Raw genomic sequence first — 20,065 nt, forward strand, 5'->3', positions numbered from 1 at the left:
CAGCGCGCCAAGCGCGTGCTTGGGGTGGCATGCTGTGGGGGGCGCTCTGCCTGTCGCCGGGAGGGCGGCAGGCGGCTCCGGTGGACCTCCCGTAGGCGTGCCTGCAGAGGGTCCGCTGGTCCCGCGGCTCCGGTGGACCTCCCGCAGGCATGCCTGCGGATGCTCCACTGGAGCCGAGGGACCAGCGGACCCTCCGCAGGCACGTCTGTGGGAGGTCCACCGGAGCTGCGGGACCGGCGACCGCCAGAGCGCCCCCCCGCGGCGCGCCGCCATGCTTGGGACGGCGAAATTCCTAGAGCCGCCCCTGACAGCAGGGCCAATTTCATCCCATCCAACAACCAGCCAGGAGGTGACCGAGAGCAAATTCTCACTGCTGCCGTTTTGAATTCAGACACGTGAGCTAACAGCCCAGCAGCCTCTTGCCAAGCTCCGGTCAGGGCCTGCCGTCTCGCCAGCATTAAGTGAGCTTAACCTGTCAGCCCTGCGGCTGTCACAGCTCCGCTCACCCGGTGCAGAGCGAGGTGCCTGTGACCATTCCAGGCACAGCTGCATCCCCGAGGATGGGGGGATCTGCCTGCCTGCTCTCGATTAACCCTCGCTTCAGATCCCGCACCCCCCACCCTGCCAGCCTCAGCAGGTCCACTGCTTTCCAGGCCACATGCTCCTCTCTCTCTCCTACGGGCTCCCAGCCCGATTCTCCCGCCCACACACACACACACCCCGGAGGCCCAAGCCCAGTCTCCTTCATGGCTAGTTTCACCGCTGCTCAGCTAAGAACTGAGCCGATGTGCACCCCAAATCTAACGAGTCTGAAAGAGTCGACGCATTTAAAACAGAGGAAACCCAGGTCATACCTGGACACAGCACATGGTTCACCTGTGGAACTCATTGCCGCATGGCTTCATTGAGGCCAGTGGTTATCAAGATGGAAATAATGGGCATTGATATGGGAGGAAAATAAAGAGGGGATCAACAATGAACTCACCAGCTTCACTGACGGTGCTGTGGTAAGGGTAAGTTACTCCATAAATTATCCCCTGGGTGGGGTCTCTTTCTCCTCTTTGCAAGGCAGCTGGGACCAGCCATTGCTGCAGATGCTCTGCTGCGGTTGGGGTGCTCCGAGCTGTGGCATGGGGGCTGTAATGACACCGAGCGCTTGGGGCCTCGTTAGAATGTCCCATCCGTTCCGGCCGGGGTCCCACCTTGACTGAGGAGGGGAGAACGACTCCTCCTGCCATTGCCACCACTTCACATCCAGCCCAGACTGCTTCTCTGGGCATCTCCCAGCCACGAGGGGCCCAGCACCAGGCCGTGAGCAGAGTCCCGTCCCCCCCATGCTGGAGCTGCTTCAGAGGGGCTCTGGCAGGGTGAGAATCAATCAACACATGCAAGGTATGCCAGTCCTGAGAGGAGAGGAGAGGAGAGGAGGCATAGAGAGGGGAAGGTATGTTATGACTGGAGTGCCCCCCGCGTTAGGAGCGAGCAGGCCTTTGTCCCCTCTCGTGGCTGACCTCTGGCAGGAGATAAGAGTCTACTACAGCTGCTGGTTAAGAGTTGCTGGAGGCTCACACTGTTAGTACAGAAGGGCCTGAGTTCAGTCCCGGTTGATGACCCTAGTTTGGGGTAGATGCTGGTCCAGCCCTGGCTGTGGACGTTCACAGCCCTATAACCATGACCCCATGGCTCTGGCTCTTTCAGATTTCAAGGCCTTTGTGGATGCCGCTGAGGAGTTCCATCCATACATCCCCTTCTTTGCAACCTTCGACAGCAAGGTAGGCGCGAGGGGGAGCGGCCAGCTAGTGATGGGGCAGGGCCAAGGGATGGCGAATGGGGAAGGGGAAGCCTGTGTAACCCTCAGGAAGCAAAAGACCCTCATTTGGGGGGAGGGGATCCTTCCCTCTCCCTCTGCCCATCTCCAAGCTCTATGGACAGCTGCTGCTAAAGCGAATAGGCCTGGAATAACCCTCCTGGGGTGAGGCAGGGCAGAGTCGGGCATGATTCCCCTGCTGCCAAGCACAAACTGCTCTGGCTGCAATCGGGGGGAGCTCCCTGGGGTGCGGGGGAAGGGGGATCAGGGCCAGAGACCCATCCCACGCCAGCTCCTTGGCAGCACGGCATACAAATCCGCCTCAGGATCAGGCCCCATCGCTCCCGCCCCTCCCACAGCAGCAAGGGGAAGGAGCCCGCAAGGCTGAGGCGACTGCTCGGGGGGGGTCCTGTGGGTCGTGGTAACTGGGCCACGGACACCCCTTGCTCACCCCTTGCCCTTGCCCCATCGCAGGTGGCCAAGAAGCTGACCCTGAAGCTGAACGAGATCGATTACTACGAGCCATTCATGGACAAGCCCGTCACCATCCCTGACAAGCCTAACAGCGAGGAGGAGATCGTGCAGTTCATTGAGGAGCACAAGAGGTAGGGAGCCGCCCGCTGCGGGGTGGGCCGGAGCCCCAGTAAGACAGGAGGGTGGCCTAGTGCTTCAGACGCTGGCTGGGACTCCAGACGCCTGGCTTTCAGTCCGACTCCCTGTCTGATCTTGGGAGAGCCACTCAGGCCTACGTTTTCCGGTGTGACTGGTGATTTGGGGGATCTCCACTGCCGCAAGACACCCGCCCCCTGGAAACCAGACCCCATTACAGTGTCCAAATGCCCGAAGTCACCAGGCTTTAGAAAATTGCCATCTTAAGCACTATGTGCCTCAGTTTCCCCACCTGTCACTTGGGGAAACTTTGCCTGAAGGACAAAGAGGCCAGAAGCTCGCCTACACTGGGGCTCCTGTAGGCAGCCAGGGCTGGGGAAAGTGGGCAGAGTTGGCTGAAGGGGCGCACAGCTAGGGAGACATAATCATTAAACTTCCCAGCTGAGCAGCTAAGGAAACCACGTCTGCGCTCGTGCTGGGGGCAGCCCATCTCCAGGGGCGAGTGCCACCTTGGCAGGGGTGGGTCTGGCTGTGAGGAGTTTGCTGCTGGGTGTGGCAGGGACGAGCCGGTTCCATAGACAGAGAACACGGGGTGTATCCCTCAGCCCCTTGGGCTGGCTGCTGGGATCCCTCCGAGAAGGGTCTCGGGGGGGACTGGCCTGGAACCAGGAAGCAAAGCAATCAGCAAAAAACTAACTCAAAGCCCGGGCCCACTTCTGCCAGCTGGGCTGGGATGGGTGTGACGGGTTGGATCACAGGAACCCACTTGGGAGCTGCCACCCGATGTGCCAAGACCACTTCTACCCCTGCTTTCCCTGCCAGCTCAGGACTCCAGCACCCTGTCCTGCTGAGCCAGACACTCCCGTCTGCTCCAACACAGACCCAGGGGCTGAATTACTCGCCCCAAAGCTGCAGGTTTACCTGAAAGCAGCTCACCGAAGTGTGCTTGTCTTTAACACTCAGATGCCCAACTCCCAGTGGGGTCTAAACCCAAATAAATCCGTTTTACCCTGGATAAAGCTTATACAGGATAAACTCATAAATTGTCTGCCCTCTGTAACACTGATAGAGCGATATGCACAGCTGTTTGCTCCCCCAGGTATTAATACAGACTCTGAGTTAATTAATAAGTAAAAAGTGATTTTATTAACTACAGAAAGTAGGATTTAAGTAATTCCAAGTATTAACAGACAGAACAAAGTAAGTCACCGAGCAAAATAAAATAAAATTCACAAATCTCTGTCTGATCAAACTGAATACAGATAATCTCACCCTCAGAGATGCGTCAGTACGTTTTTTCCTCAGACTGGACCCCTTCCAGGCCTGGGCACAATTCTCTCCCCTGGTACAGCCCTTGTTCCAGCTCAGGTGGTAGCCAGGGGATTCTTCATGATGGCTCCTCTCCTCTTTCTTCTATTCCACCCCTTTATACATCTTTTGCATAAGGCGGGAATCCTTTGTCCCTCTCTGGGTTCCCATCCCCTCCTTCTCACTGGAAAGACACCAGGTTAAAGATGGATTCCAGTTCAGGTGACATGATCACAAGACTTCATTGCCCACTTGGCAGCACACACACATACAGGAAGACTTACAGGTAAAACACCCATCTGCAGACAATTGTCCTGGTTAATGGGAGTCATCAAGATTCCAAACCACCATTAATGGCCCACATTTGCATAATTACAATAGGCCCTCAGAGTATTATTTCATATTTCTGGTTTCAGATACATCAGATACAAGAGTGACACATTTATACAAATAGGATGGTCGCACTCAGTAGATTATAAGATTTGTAATGATACCTTACAAGAGACCTTTTGCATGAAGCATATTCCAGTTACATTATATTCACTGGTCTGGAACAGGCTGGATGCTGGGATCCCTCCGAGAAGGGTCTCAGGGGGATGCGGGGGAACTGGCCTGGAACCAAGAAGCAAAGCAATCAGCAAAAAAATAACTCAAAGCACAGGCCCACTTCTGCCAACTGGGATGGCATGGGTGGGTGGGGCTTACTGGCGACGGAGGGGGGGAAGGGTATAGGCAGCACCTGGCGATGGGGGTAGGTGGGCCAGGTGGGAGCTTGTGGTGGGGGACAGCTCTCAGGGGAGCGAGGTTCCTCGCGGCAGAGAGAGAAGTGATTGGGTGTGGAAGGGCACAGTCGGTCGTGCCATGGAGCCAGTCAGTCACTAGGGGGAGTTACAGTCAGGCACAGTAAGGAGCTGCAGTGGCTCATGACAGGGAGCTACAGTTCATTTTGACCTACAGCTACAGTCGGTCACCTTGGGGAGCTGCAGTCAGTTGTAACAGGGAGCTACAGTCGGTCGTGAGGGTCACCATGAGGAGCTACAGCCCGTTGGGATTTCGAGCTGCCGTTGAACTTGATGAGGAGGGAGCTACCACTGGCTGCCATGGGGCATTAGGCAGCTGCCCCGAGGAGTTAGTTGCCATGGAGAGTTAGTTGCCGTGGGGAGTTAGGGTTGATGGTGAGAGGGAGCGATCCCAATGGGGAGATACCACGGCTGGCTCGCCATGAGGAGCAGGGCTGCCCTGCACAGCTGCCCGGCACAGCCTGGCACAGACGCTGGTTTCCCCATTGGATGCCTGTGGCTAGAGATGAGATAAAACGTTTGCCCAGCCTGACAACAGCTCCGTTTCTATGGCTGCGGCAGAGCAAGGAAATTCTCCTGCTGTCATAGTAACATGGCACTGGGTTGGCGCAGAGTCTGTCTCCCAGGAGGGGGGCTCAGCTCCTGGTTACGTCTGGGGGCTCCATGGAGCTAGAGCCCCCTCCTCTCCCTAAGGGACCTTCCTCCCACAAAGGCAGTGATGTGATCCACACCCAGCCACTAACCCGTCATGACCAGATCCACTCCTGCTGGGGGATTTGCCCCTCCTGCCCCTGCCCTCCACTAGGGGGAGCTGCTCTGATTTCCAGGGGGCGGGGCCATTGGCGCATAATTATTGTCTTCCCCAGGTGCCCAAGCCACGCCCCCTCCTCAGACAGCTCCGCCCATTTTTTCCCAGCCCAGGCTGCCCCTGGGGTCCCGGTGGGACAGGGGGGTTCAGCTGCTTTGTCCTTCTGTGGCCTCCCCCATGACAGACTTTCCTGGAGCCAGTCCTATTGTCCTCCTCCATGTCCCCTCTAAAGCCCTCTCTGCTGAGATTCAACTCCAAGGCTCCAACCACTTGTCACTAAATATCCTGTGGCACTTACGCAAGGAGTGGGGATGTTACTGTAGGGTCCTGGCCTAATTCCATTACATCCCCGCTGCACGCGGTCAGTTAGAGGCAGGATTCCCCTTCATTTCCTGCCCTAAACTGCTGTGCTGTGTGGCTGTGACACAGCAGCTGTGTCCCACCCCAGAGACGGCTGCATTTTCAGCAGTGGGTAAGTGATGCCTCTGCAGCATAGCTGTGTGGTTGTTAAGTGACTACACTGCCTCACCCCAGAGGAGGCTGCATTTCAGCAGCAGCCAAAGCATAACCTCGGCACGCAGGGCGCAGAAAGCACAGTGGATGGGGACAGCTTGCCTGGCTTCTGCTACAGACTGCACTGCTACAGACTAGGGACCGAATGGCTGGGTAGCAGTTCTGCAGAAAAGGACCTAGGGGTTACGGTGGACGAAAAGCTGAATATGAGTCAACAGTGTGCCCTTGTTACCAAGAAGGCTAATGGCATTTTGGGTTGTATAAGTAGGGGCATTGCCAGCAGATCAAGGGATGTGATCATTCCCCTCTACTCAGCACTGGTGAGGCCTCATCTGGAGTACTGTGTCCAGTTTTGGGCCCCACACTACAAGAAGGATGTGGATAAATTGGAGAGAGTCCAGCGGAGGGCAACAAAAATGATTAGGGGGCTGGAGCACATGACTTATGAGGAGAGGCTGAGGGAACTGGGATTGTTTAGTCTGCAGACGAGAAGAACGAGGGGGGATTTGATAGCTGCTTTCAACTACCTGAAAGGGGGTTCCAAAGAGGATGGATCTAGACTGTTCTCAGTGGTAGAAGATGACAGAACAAGGAGTAATGGTCTCAAGTTGCAGAGGGGGAGGTTTAGGTTGGATATTAGGAAAAACTTTTTCACTAGTAGGGTGGTGAAGAACTGGAATGGGTTACCTAGGGAGGTGGTGGAATCTCCTTCCTTAGAGGTTTTTAAGGTCAGGCTTGACAAAGCCCTGGCTGGGATGATTTAGTTGGGTTTGGTCCTGCTTTGAGCAGGAGGTTGGACTAGATGACCTCCTGAGGTCCCTTCCAACCCTGAGATTCTATGATTCTATGCTGTCTGAGGATAAAGGGACTCCAGCACCCTACAGAAGGGAGAGGAGTTGTTGTGGGGATTCATCCAGTTTGTTTCTCACTTATGCTGTCAAGCCCCCCTCCCCGCCCACACACACAAAATGGGCCTCTCCAGAGGGCATGGAGCAGGCACGAGGGTCCTGTTCCCAGGGTAGCAGGTGGAGCAGGGCGTGCTGCACTGTGGCTATTCCCTGCTTCTTGGGGAGCAGAGTGTAGATTAGAGCAGCCCCGAGGCTTCTGTAACTGACACTGGAGCTGAAAGCCAAATTAACACACACACACCCCGGCCCAGGCGCAGGACCTGAGGAGCTGAGAATCAGGACCCTACATTTTCAGGCCAGAAGGAGCCCCCCAGGCTCGTCTAGCCTGACCTGCATCACCCAGAACCTCGCCCCGTGACTCCAAAGGTTTGTCGTGTTTGCTGTTCCCCCCGCCCCTGGGCACTGGGAGCTAAGGGGTTAACAGCCCAGCGCCGCACCCCCGAGCAGATTGCATTTCTGGACAAGGATATTCCTGACACATTGTCCTGGCTGCCTGTTCACTCTAATCCTCTCGGATCAAACTGCCGCTCCCCTCCCTCCCTCCCCCACCCAGCGACCTCAATACAGAGCAGCCGGGAGACGGGACAGGAGCGATTCAGGGGTGATGTTCCCCCGGCACAGAGGCCCAGGAGCACAGGGCATGGCTCTGCAAAGGGCGGTAGATCCCCAGGGCCAGATCTCTGCTTTTGTTCCATTTTACTGCCATGGTGCGTGAGGCCCTGCCCCTCCCTGACTCATGCTAAATGCTGGCAGATCAGGGACTTTGGTTGCCATGGCAGCTGCTCTTTATTCCATCAAATAGCTCGGCAGTTACTTCCCGACTGGATTGTGTTTGATTTTGTGCTGCTTTGTTCCCTTCTGTAGCTCTCCATCCGCCTTTGTCTCTCTCACTGTCTCTCCCCTACTTGTTGCAAAATTTTGGCTCAAGGTTTCAAACACCCAACGCTTAGCGCCACACGGACTGTGTTCGCCCAGCGCTGGGTACAAGGACTGAACCTTAGGAGTCCCGTTCTCTAACCACTAGACCACACTCCCACCTGGAGCTGGCAATACAACCTAGGAGTCCTGCCTCTGGCTCCCTTTCGCTAACCACTACCCCACATTTCTACCTGCGGTGGGGTATAGAGCCCAGTAGTCTTGACTGGCACCCCCCCGCTCTAACCATTATACAACTCTCCCTTTTAATGCTAGGGGCAGAATCCAGGCACCATGGCGTTCAGTCCCCTGCTCTGCCCAAGAGTAATTAAACTCTGAGGACCACTCTTGCACCATGGAGGAGCATGGACTTAGCAGATGCTACCTGAATGCCCGGGCCATGCCTGATGGGGGCTGGGTTTCTGCAGGGCTCCGTCCCTCACGCACTCCCTCAAAGCAGCCTCTGTTGTTATCTTGCAGGTCAACGCTGAGGAAGCTGAAGCCAGACAGCATGTATGAGACCTGGGTGAGTCCAGAGAAGGCCTGGTGGCTCGTGAGCTTAGTGCTATGGCATGGCCAGTCAGGGGCCCAGCTCCTTGCCAACCAGCCATCTAACCCACCCAAGCATGGCGCTGAACCGTCACCCACCCAGCCTGCCCCCCAGAATGACACACTGGGGTGCCTGAAGCCATATATTATAGTGGGAGGGATAGCTCAGTGGTTTGAGCGTTGGCCTGCTAAACCCAGGGTTGTGAGTTCAATCCTTGAGGGGGCCACTTAGGGATCTGAGGCAAAATTGGTACTTGGTCCTGCTAGTGAAGGCAGGGGGCTGGACTCAATGACCTTTCAGGGTCCCTTCTAGTTCTATGAGGATAGGTATATCTCCTGCACTGAACCCCTGGAAAACATCCCTGGGGCACAATCCTGGATTGGCCCCCCAGGATGGACTAGGCAGGCTTGAATTGCTCTTTCCCTATCTCTGATGTCTTCCAACTCCTGAGGTTCATGCTAGTTTCTCCCATGTTCCTTAACTCAGGCAAATCTCCCATGGAAGTCACTGGGCCCAATACTTGCTGAATGCGTAACTCTTCAGGCCTGATTCTCCCATGCCATATATCTAGGGTGACCAGACAGCAAATGTGAAAAATTGGGACTGGGGTAGGGAGTAATAGGACCCTATGTAAGAAAAAGACCCCAAAATCAGGACTGTCCCTATAAAATTGGGACATCTGGTCACCCTACCTATATCTTGTAGCATCCTTTACATCTGTGCCAAGTGGGTATGGAATGTTACCAGATCAGAATGGCAGCACTTTGCACCCATTGTGCGCTGATGTATATGTCTGCACAAAAGTCAGGGCAACGGAGAATCAGACCCGATGAGTGAAGGACTCAGCTGGGATTGGGTCTGTTCTTTATTCAGTTCCTTAAAAATGCACCACACACCAGATTCTTAGCTGCTGTAGAGCAGGTTTGCACCAGCTGAGGATCTGGCTCTTAAAAAAACCTTTATGAAAATATATATGAAAAAAATCCAACGAAACTGGACACATTTATGCCCTTTAATTAAAGCATTCAGAGACTTGTTAAATAGTCAGTGGATGTTAGGTGCCTAAATACCTTAGGGTCTGTGCCTCAGTGTCCAGCTGTTTGGGTCCACAGTTATACGTTGGTTTGGGGGAAGGGCGTGGGGGGGATGTTAAGGATTTTAGAAAACGAATGTTAATAGAAATGATTTCATGGATTTTTTCCTCATTTCCATCAAAACACTTTTCTGTTTTGATTTAGACACTTTTCTGTTTCTTCAGCAGCTAAAAGGCATCCGCTTTGGGCTGGTGCAGGAAAAGCAGAGAGTGAAATTGACTAGACAATGAGTAGAAAGTGAAATTGACGAGCAAGTGAAAATGAGCAGAAACTGACAGCACAAATGAGATGTTTCACATGCTTTCTGTTTTAACACCCTGCCGTGGTGTCATTAGCACCGGGAAGGGAATTTGTTTTCTAAACAATACAGGGGCCAAATTTTCAAACTAAAATCAGGCATCTGAATCTAGACATAGGCAACTGAAACATTGGCTTGATTTTTCAGAAGTTCTGATCCTAACTTCAATGACAGTTCTGCAGTTCAGAATAATCAAAGCACCCAGGACTGAAATGTGGGCTCTCATTTTTAGCCTAGCCTTGTCCCATTATGTATTTGACATTTTTTTAAATCACAAAGATGGGGGTGATTTTGTAAGATATTTTCCCCCTTTAAAAGTCTATTGTCACGTCTGCGTTTCATATGTGTGCCTATTGCCAATATATTTTATAGTACATATAACAAATAACATTTCCTGCATGTGACAACCTCCGGTAATAAACACTAACCCTAAAATATCACTGGTCCTGTTACTTTCTAAGCTGCATTATTCTTTGGTTTGTAGGTGTTCTCTCTGTGTGTCTATTGGAGGGAGAGGTTAATGCTATGGGGTATATGTATGTGTGTGTGGCATATCCAATATGTGTGTCTGCGCACATGTAATTGTGCTTCTGCGTGTGTGTATATGTGTGTGCACATATGCTCTGTGTGTGTCTGGTTTGTGCAGAATGTGTGTACCTGTGATTTGCATATGTGTGATGTGTTTGCATGTCTGAGACAATGCCGATACATGCCTCTTTCTTTGGGTGGGACGTGTATTCCTGCAGTTATCTGCATGTATTGCACATGTATGCATGCACAGAGATCTGTGTGTGCCTGTGTACACTTGCCAAGGTGTGTGCATGCGTGTGCACATATATCCTTTTATGCGTGTGTGCACAACAAAGTAGGGCCACTTCCATAACGGCCTGGGTGTATATTTGTGTGTGTGTTTTGACACGTGTATTTCGAGTTCCGTGCATGTAAATCTTTTGGTGCACCTGGGCGCGTAGGTGTATTTTCACAGGAGGCTGTGAGCATACGGTGCGCATATGGTACTAGTGAATGTACATGAGTATGGTGGTGTGGGGGTAGGCGTGTGGATGTGGGCAGGGAGTGTCCTTAGGAGCTTTGATATGACTATGTATGGATTTGTCTGTACTGGAGAGTGAACGGGCTGAGAATATCTGTGTTGAGGTGAATGAGGTGTGTGAGCTTGCACTAGGGTTTGCATTGGGGCACTGATGAGTGTGCAGGGGGTGTGTGAATGGGGGTGTGAGCTTGCACTAGGGTTTGCATTGGGGCGCTGATGAGTGTGCAGGGGGTGTGTGAATGGGGGTGTGAGCTTGCACTAGGGTTTGCATTGGGGCACTGATGAGTGTGCATGGGGGTGTGAATGGGGGGAGCTTGCACTAGGGTTTGCATTGGGGCACTGATGAGTGTGCATGGGGATGTGAATGGGGTGTGTGCACCTGCCTTCACGTGCGAGTGGGGCTGTGGGTGAGTGTGTAGACCAGTCCATCTCCCAGCTGATCCTCTGACCCGAACATACTCTGCACCCCACTCCTTCCTATTTGGACGTGTGGGGGGAGAGAGAGGTCTGACCCCCCACACAACAGGAAGGTGGATGCACCTGGTGACCGGTGACTCTCTCTGCTCCGCTCCCCAGGAAGATGACATGGACGGAATCCACATTGTGGCCTTTGCAGAGGAGGACGACCCTGGTAAGAGCAGCCGCTGATCACTGGGCAGAGACGCAGAGAGGCTGAGCAGAGCGCAAGAGGCACTGAGCTGACCCACCCCCGGGGGGCACTCTATGGGCCCGGGGTGCAGCATCCTCCAATGAGGGGTGCTTGACGGTCCCAGGAGGGGCCCTCTATGCTCGGAGGGGCACTGCTCCGTTATGGGGCCGGGGGGATGCAGAAGTCTGGCTGCTGGGAAGGGTGCACGGCAGGGGGAGGGGACAGCGGGAGCAGGTGGGGCTGGTACCACCTGAAGGTCGGGCAGGTGAAATAGACACATGAAGGTGGCACCAGGGCAAAGAAGCAGCAGCAGATCAGGCTGTGTCTGATTCACTGCAGGGCGGGCATGGCCCCCTCCCGCTCCTCCCCAACCTGCTCAGCTCTTGGGGGAGGAGGAGGCAGGAGCTGGAGCAGGGTGCATGGGAGGGGGTGTTGGGGGTGTTCATAAGCTGGGAGGGATCTGGAGTGGGGGTGTTACTGTGTAGGGAGAGGGGGTTCAGGCTGGGGAGCTTGGCATGCAACAGGAGAGAGGGAGGTTTGGCCGGGAGGTGGCCTTTCTCCCCTGGAGCTCACAGTGCTCAGCCCGGCCCCCTGGGCCAGTGGCCGCTTGCCCTTGGCCTGGTCTCTCACCCACCGTCTCTCCGGGCGCAGACGGTTACGAGTTCCTGGAGATCCTGAAGGACGTTGCACAGGACAATACGGACAATCCCGACCTGAGCATCATCTGGATCGACCCGGAGGACTTTCCCCTGGTACGTGGCACCCACGCGTTCCAGAGCCGTTGTCCAGAGTCAGGGGCTCGCTGGTGGCCAGCGTGAGGGATAGGCGTAGCTGCAGGCTGAGGGTGGAATCGGCGAGAGACCCTCCCCCACCCTTCCGAGGGCCTGTCTGCCCAGGAACAGACCACCCCTCCAGGGGACCCTGTTATAAGGCATCTGGATCTTGCCTGCTCTGGCCTCCCCAGACCAGGTCGAAGCCAGGGGCAGGGCCACAGGGCAGAAGGGTAAAGAGGAAGGGCCAGATCCAGCCCTGGTGTAATGGCGCAGACTCCAGCACCCTTAACCCAGGGATGAACTCGGCCTCAGAGCTGTAACAGAATCACTGGTGCTGTGAGGAGAAGGGCTGTGTAAATTCTGCCTGCAACGGAGCGCCGGCCTCAGGGCAGTTACCGAGTGGGAACTCTTCACGCACTGTAACAGTCTTCACACGGAGTCACACACCCAGATCTACCTCAGCGGCCGGCTGAGCTTACCTCCCTGGCACCAAGAATCACAGCGCTAGTCAGGTTACGCCCAGTCCCAAAGGGCCAGTCACTTGCCCCAGGTCACTTGCACCTTAGATCTCACACCAAAGACAACGCTTGTAGCATTGTTGCCAATCCAAACAATACGAAGATATCTATTAAACAGGAAAAGGAAACGAGAGATATTTACAGGGTGAATCCAGGTGAACAAAGATACACAAATGACTTACAATCTTAATTGTCAAAGGTAATAGAAGCTTCTATCATTAGCAGGCTCTATACGTCCTTCAGGGCTAACCTAGGCTAAGCAGCTGGGGATCTCTTGCTTATGCCTAGAACACCTTGTCCGCCCCCCCCCCCTCCGCCCCCCGCCCCAAGTCCGAGCAGCACAGACATCCAGTTCCTTCTTGTTAGGGGCTTTTATCCCTTAGCTGAAAACTCTGGGAGGAATCCACTTGCAAGACTCATCTTCACGGGGGGAGAACAGAACAACCAACGTCTTTTGTCCTCTTTAACATCCCACAATCTGGTGTCGATGGACCTTTCCTGTTGGGCAGAAGTGACACCTTCTGCTGCAGATCAGCACGTCACCCTGGTTCATGTCTCTCTCCTCTCTGGTGATTTACACAGTCACAGAGGCCCACAATACCACCGCTCAGATATTACCTTATAATGTAGGATATTATAAGGGAAATTAATGCTGGCAGCATCTCACCAGCATTCAAGAACGTCTAAACACTAAACCCATTCTTCTGATCCCATTTTAACAATAGTAACATGCAGGTGAGCCAGACTGATTCAAGCTGGGTATTTGGCAGTGGGGACGGTGTCATGAGCTGGCACCTGGTTTGCCAGTGTCACAATAAATAGATAAACAGACAGACTTCCTGCCTGTAAGCATCATTAATGCACAGTTCTGGCTGGCTGGCAGGGCCTCGTGTCTTTCCAGAATACTGACTGCACGGCACCTCTTCTGTGACAGCCAGGAAATACTGCGTTAAGGTACATGCCAGCCCCGCCAGCCAGAGCTGAGTGATGCCCCTCCCTACCCCTGGCAGACGCAGTCAGGCTCTCTCAGCTCGGGTGTTTTGAGGCTTGGTGGGGACGCAGAGTAGGAGAAATGGTCAGACCTTGTCCTCACTAAGGTAAAAATCCCATTCAGGGCAGACTTGGTGAACTGCAGCTGACTGCACCTGGGTGCTGCCCAGCCAACACCCCAAAGCTGCCTAGGGTGACCAGATGAGAGGGAGAAAATATCGGGACACGTGCGGGGGGGTCTGCCGGTGGAGCAAAAAAGCTGCCAGATGTAACCGCCCCCTGATCCTTGTCCCACGGATCCCTCGGGGAAAATCCCCTGCACTTCCCTGTGCCCGGTAGGGACCTGTCACCTCTGCCCCAGAGCTCCCCAGCAGGAACACCCCATTGTGCTGCTGTACTCCCACAGAGCTCAGCCCAGAAACGAGGGGTCCCACTGGGTGCAGATGCCCCTTTCCACATATCACAGCCTGAGCTGGGGTGACCTTCCCCAGCCAAACCAGCTGTCCCTGGCCCAGCCAATCCCCCCAGTCAGTCCTGCTCTCCCTGGCCCAGCCAAGCCTAGTGTCCGTCCCCCAGTCAGTCCTGCTGTCCCTGGCCCAGCCGCTCCAGGTGTCCCTCCCCCAGCCAGTCCAGCCAGTCCAGGCCACTATCTGGGGCACTGGGCACTGGCCACTATCATACTGCGCTAGATGGACCTTTGGTCTGACCCAGTCTGGCCGTTCGGATGTTCAGCCATTCCAGCCACCCCTCACTAGGGTGACCAGACAGCAAGTATGAAAAATTGGGATGGGGGTGGGGGGTAATAGGAGCCCATATAAAAAAAAGCCCCAAATATCGGGACTGTCCCATAAAATCGGGACATCTGGTCACCCTACCCCTAACGCAGTGAGGGTCAGTCGTGGTGCACGCAGACCAATGAGAGAGTCCAGGGCTGTGGGAGTCACCAGGCCACATGGACTTAGTCATTCCTCCCATCTGCTTATCACAGGGCAGCCCTGTCTGAGACACGCTGACAGTGCATCCCAGGGGCTCTTGCCCGGTCCAGGGGGCACAGTTAAGGTTGTGGGGCAGGGCTGGTGCTAACTCTGCATTTCCTGGTTTTTCAGTGGATTAAATGGAGCAGAATTCAATGTTCTGAAAGGGCAGGAAGCAGCAATGGGAAACCTTAACTCTGGATTAACAACATTTGGGGCGGTGAATGGATAGATGGAGAGTGACAGAGAGAGAGGTGTATGGGGATAGATAGATAGATAGATAGATAGATAGATAGATAGATGGGGTGTGTGGAGATAGATAGATAGATGGGGTGTATTGGGATAGATAGATAGATAGATGGGGTGTTAGATAGATGGGGTGTGTGGGGATAGATAGATAGATGGATGGATGGGGTGTGTGGGAATGGATAGATAGAGTGTATGGGGATAGATAGATATAGATGAGATGTATAGGGATGGATGGATGGATAGATAGATAGATGGGGTGTATGGGGATAGATAGACAGATAGGGGTTGTGGGGATGGGTAGATAGATAGATGAGGTGTATGGGGATAGATAGATAGGGGTTGTGGGGATGGGTAGATAGATAGATGGGGTGTATGGGGATAGATAGACAGGGGTTGTGGGGATGGGTAGATAGATAGATGAGGTGTATGGGGATAGATAGATATAGATGAGGTGTATAGGGATGGATGGATAGATAGATGGGGTGTATGGGGATAGATAGACAGATAGGGGTTGTGGGGATGGGTGGGTAGATAGATGAGGTGTATGGGGATAGACAGATAGGGGTTGTGGGGATGGATAGATAGATAGATGAGGTGTATGGGGATAGATAGACAGATAGGGGTTGTGGGGATGGGTAGATAGATAGATGAGGTGTATGGGGATAGATAGACAGATAGGGGTTGTGTGGATGGGTAGATAGATAGATGGGGTGTATGGGGATAGATAGACAGGGGTTGTGGGGATGGGTAGATAGATAGATGAGGTGTATGGGGATAGATAGATAGAGGGGGTGTATGGGGGTAGATAGATGGGGTGTGTGGGGATAGATAGATAGATAGATGGATGGATGGATGGGGTGTGTGGGAATGGATAGATAGAATGTATGGGGATAGATAGATATAGATGAGATGTATAGGGATGGATAGATAGATGGATAGATCCTATTTCACAGGTGGTAGTGGACTGTGTTGTGCTCCACAGAGCTGTTCTTTGCCAGCAGACCCTCCCGAGAGAGCGGGTGTTCCCAACTCCACCTCCTGCCCCCCGGGGTGACTCTGCCTTGGGGGCAGGGAGGCTGGCTGGGGGGCATTCCAGTGTGCTCAGCCCACTCTGGAAATGGCACTGGGCAGCACAGGCTGGGAGCTGGAGCCAGAGGGAACCACGGGGTCTGTCTGTGCCTGGCAGCCTCCATAACAAATCTCCTTTCTTATTTCATCTACTTCCCTTTGCCCGTCCCAAGGGAGGCTCCGTCCTGGTGCCCAGCGTTCGCACATTAGGCCTTGAGGCCATGCCAAGCCGGTTAGTGTCTGGGTGCAGATGGTGCTTTTAGAATGTGGAATAAAATGAATAGGGGTGTGTCACCGCTGCCCTCTGCTGGATGAAACCTGAACCGTTTGCTGGTGCGTCGTAAGCCCGATTGTGCTAACAGCTAATGGGGAGTCTCCGTTAGCTCAGGTGGCGGGTGCCATGGTGCAGAGCAGACGTGGCTTTGTTGCCGCACTCATGCATCTTTGCTCTTCTTCTCCCGCTCCAGCTGATCCCATACTGGGAGAAGACGTTCGATATCGACCTATCCCAGCCCCAGATTGGTGTGGTCAACGTCACAGATGTGAGTATTCAGACACGCAGGGGGCGCCCGTGCGTCGGGGCCAGTCTGGCTGGGAGTCGGCCTCTCTGCAATCCCTGGGGATGTGACCCCTGCTGGGTCGAGGGAGCCCAGTGCCCCGGCTTCCCGCAGTCCGTGTTTCAGACGTGTGCCGGAGCTATGCCACGGCTCTGGGGAAATCAGCATGGCTAGAGCCCAGCTCGGGTACACGCTTCCAACATGCGTTGGTCCTGTGTGTTCTGCATGGATTGGTCTGGATCAGAAATGCCCTGGCACTGGTTCCACTCAGCATCCCGGCCTCCTCTGTGCAGCTGCTGATCTCTGTGCCCTGCGGAGCGCACTTGGCCACAGAGGAGCCAGCCTGGAGCCTGAATGAATTATGGGCCAGGTCTGGATGCCCCTGTTTATACCCAGAGCTGGGTACATCCCAGGCTGCCCCAGGCCAGCTTCCCCCTGGCGCCCGGTCAGCTTGCTCCAGCCCTTGGGGCTCGCAGGGACCGGGAGAGCTCAGGCCAGGGCCTGATCCTTGGCTAGCAATGGGGGCGGGGCAGCTGTACAGTACGGACACTGGGATCCGAGACCTGCGCCGCTCGTCACACAGAGAGACTGGCCACGCTGGATCCAGCACTGGGGGTGACCCCATCTCTGGCCTCCTGCCCCTCCCACCCCCTGCTCCTTCCCTCCCCCGGAACTCACTGCTCCCCCTCTCCCCCCCAGGCTGACAGCATCTGGATGCAGATGGACAATGAGGAGGACCTGCCGTCCACGGAGGAGCTGGAGGACTGGCTCGAGGATGTGCTGGAGGGGGAGATCAACACGGAGGACGACGACGACGATGATGATGACGATGATGATGATGATGAAGATTAGCTGCCTCTCTGTGGGCGTCCCCAGCCTGCCTGACACACAAGGCCAGGCCCCGCCTAGGTCGCACCCGTGCCACCCCACCGGGGGCTCAGGGGTGGGAGTGACGGGCCCATGGCCGCGCCGGAGCAAAGAACACCACCAGACTCTAATGATAACGCCTTTTTATATTGATCCGACCGCAGCCAACGTCCCCCGACCCCACGCTACCCCCTGCAGGACGCTGACACCAGGGGGGAGACTGGGCCCACTGGGGACGAATCCCCCCCAATAGAGTCCGTCTGCCCCCTCCTCCTCCATCTCTCTGTCTGCAGCAGCCCAACTGGATTTTGATCTCAGCATGTGTGAGTCGGGAGCTGCCAGGTCCCCCGCCCTGTGCATCCCACTCTGCCCTTGCGTGTCATGAGCGCCTCCTGGCCACTCCCTTCCCCACGGTAGAGCCGGGAGAGTTTGCCCTTTCCCTGCCGAGGGGCAGGTGTTCACCCAGCCTGAGCCAAACATCAAAGGGGGAGAGTTTCAAACGCACCGGAAGAGTCCAAGTCTCATTGGCTTTCATTATGCTTTTAAATCCCTCCCCTGAATTTGTGGAGGGGAAGTTACAGCCCAGCTGGAACATCATGGGTTATAACTGAGTCCCTCTCCTCATAAAAACCAAATGCCTGGAGCTAGAGGAGAATCCCCATTCTCTCTCAGCATTATAGGGCTCATGACACACAGTAGAGCAGCTCCCGTCCCAACCACTAGAGGGCAACTGTGTCCTGTACAGACATAATCAGTCCATTACAAAGCATAAATAAGTCTGCAGGCAAACTGAAGGCCAAATCAGAGGAAATCTGTCCCTTAAAATTGCTGTTTGCCAACCTGAGATAAAAATCCATTCTGCGTGTTTCCCCTCCTCCACCGGCAGCTCGTCCCTTTCCCAGTGTCCTTGTGTGGACTTTTAATCAGTGATCTCCACTGGTTCCGTTGCAGCACAACGCACCGTTACCTCCTCCCATGGAACAACACTGCGCCACCCCCCAACACACACGCCCTCCCTCGCAGGGGGGCAGCCAATGTACAATTTGTATATTTTTAAACAACTTTGTACAGATCAATATTGTAACAACTAACGTGATTAAAAACGAACAGTGAAAACCACAAGGGGCTTCCGGATTGTTTTGTTTCTTTGGTTCAAACAATGAGGTGGGTTTTTCCGGGACTTGGCTGAAGATGTCAGGACGGGACTCTCACGCCACGAGAGACTAGTCCATCGGGGTCTGGATGGGAAGGAAGCACTGAGCCCACGTCTGGAGGACGTAGGACCCAGCTGCTTCCGAGAAGGACTGAACTGGGATCTGTCCTACCTCCTCTGGCTGGTGAGTCTTGCTCACATGCTCAGGGTTTAGCTGATCGCCATATTTGGGGTTGGGAAGGAATTTTCCTCCAGGGCAGATTGGCAGAAGCCCTGGGGGGTTTTCGCCTTCCTCTGCAGCGTGGGGCACGGGTCACTTGCTGGAAGGTTCTCTGCACCTGGAAGTCTTTAAACCACGATTTGAGGACTTCAGTGGCTCAGACACAGGTTTGATACAGGAGTGGGTGGGTGAGATTCTGGGGCCTGCGTTGTGCAGGAGGTCAGACTAGATTATCATAATGGTCCCTTCTGACCTTAAAGTCTATGAGTCTATGAGTCCTGTGCATGAGATGGCGGAGGGGTCCCCTCCAGATAATCAGTAACTGAGCTCATCCATGGGTTCGCTTGTCATTGTCAGGAGTTCGGTTAACCAAGTCGGGAGCAGAGCTGTGGTGACTGGGTTTTCCTGCAGTGGCCTTTGAAAAGCACCACACCCGGTATCAGCCAGCTCCCTGCTCCTGTGGCCAGGGTCCTTGGAGCCAAACAAGGGGGTGACGTGGTATAAAAAGGTCCAAGTGTGAAACACGGTGGTGGCAGGAGCCACCCAAGCCCAGGGTGTAGGAAACCCAGGGGCGCGGCCATTTGAATTTAGCAATTAAGAATGTGCTGGGGGAAATTTTGATCGGCGTTCACCGGTTTCCTGGGGTTACAGATAATTTTTTTGTGGAAATGTTTGGGTTATTTTGACAGAGTCAAAATGGAAAATTTTCAGTTTCCCTCCCTCCCACCCCCTTTGCACCCCCGGGGAAACAAGGAGGAAAACCAAAAAAACCCCAAAAAGCGAATGGAGTTTTTGTTTGGAATCTATATGATGCAATTTTTCACTTTGCTTCGTTTCAGCACCAAAATGTCGCAGGTTGCGCTTCAGATTTTCACGTCATTCAAAAAGTCGTTTTTCCACCCAAACAACTGGTCAGTGAAAGAATTTCGAGCGGCTCTAACCCACCGCTCCACGTTCCACTCGATTTTGGGTGGAGAATAAAATGCAGGAATTGTACCGGCAGCACCCACTGGTGCTGGCACGTTGCATTTCTGAGCCAGCTGTGCCCAGGATCCAGCCCTTGTCCTGCTTGGTGCTGACACCTCCCAGTCCCCCGTGTTTGGGCCTGGAGCCTTCGGCCTCGTTGGGCCCCCTGGCAGCCCCTGCGTCGAGGATGGGGAGGGGCACGCTGCACCCTGCCGCCCGTGCCAAGCCTCCAGCTAAGTGGAGGGTGGGAGAACCTGAGCCGGAGCGTCTCCGCGCTGTTCGCTGGCGTTGCCAAGGATACCAGGTCTACACTACATTAACTGCAGGCTGCAAGTGATGGCCCAGCTGGGAGCTCAGACCGACCAGCATGATGGGCCTGAGAAGCTGGCGGGGGGGGGGGGGGGGGTTGCACATACGCAT

The 20,065-nt window shown here is 54.5% G+C and overlaps 1 protein-coding gene across 1 annotated transcript in view; it reads left to right on the forward strand.

The window, feature by feature from the left end:
• The window catches only part of CASQ1 (calsequestrin 1), a 35,512-nt gene extending 17,087 nt beyond the window's left edge, over nucleotides 1-18,425 (forward strand). The window contains exons 5-11 of the mRNA XM_039513489.1: nucleotides 1,699-1,772; nucleotides 2,282-2,412; nucleotides 8,149-8,194; nucleotides 11,238-11,292; nucleotides 11,962-12,062; nucleotides 16,350-16,424; nucleotides 17,139-18,425. Coding sequence (XP_039369423.1) covers nucleotides 1,699-1,772; nucleotides 2,282-2,412; nucleotides 8,149-8,194; nucleotides 11,238-11,292; nucleotides 11,962-12,062; nucleotides 16,350-16,424; nucleotides 17,139-17,291 — 635 coding nt within the window. The 3' untranslated portion in view covers nucleotides 17,292-18,425. The remainder of the gene's footprint in view (nucleotides 1-1,698; nucleotides 1,773-2,281; nucleotides 2,413-8,148; nucleotides 8,195-11,237; nucleotides 11,293-11,961; nucleotides 12,063-16,349; nucleotides 16,425-17,138) is intronic.
• Nucleotides 18,426-20,065: the final 1,640 nt, after the last annotated feature.

Source organism: Mauremys reevesii, linkage group 24 (genome assembly GCF_016161935.1).
Source record: "Mauremys reevesii isolate NIE-2019 linkage group 24, ASM1616193v1, whole genome shotgun sequence".
Taxonomy (NCBI): Eukaryota; Metazoa; Chordata; order Testudines; family Geoemydidae; genus Mauremys; species Mauremys reevesii.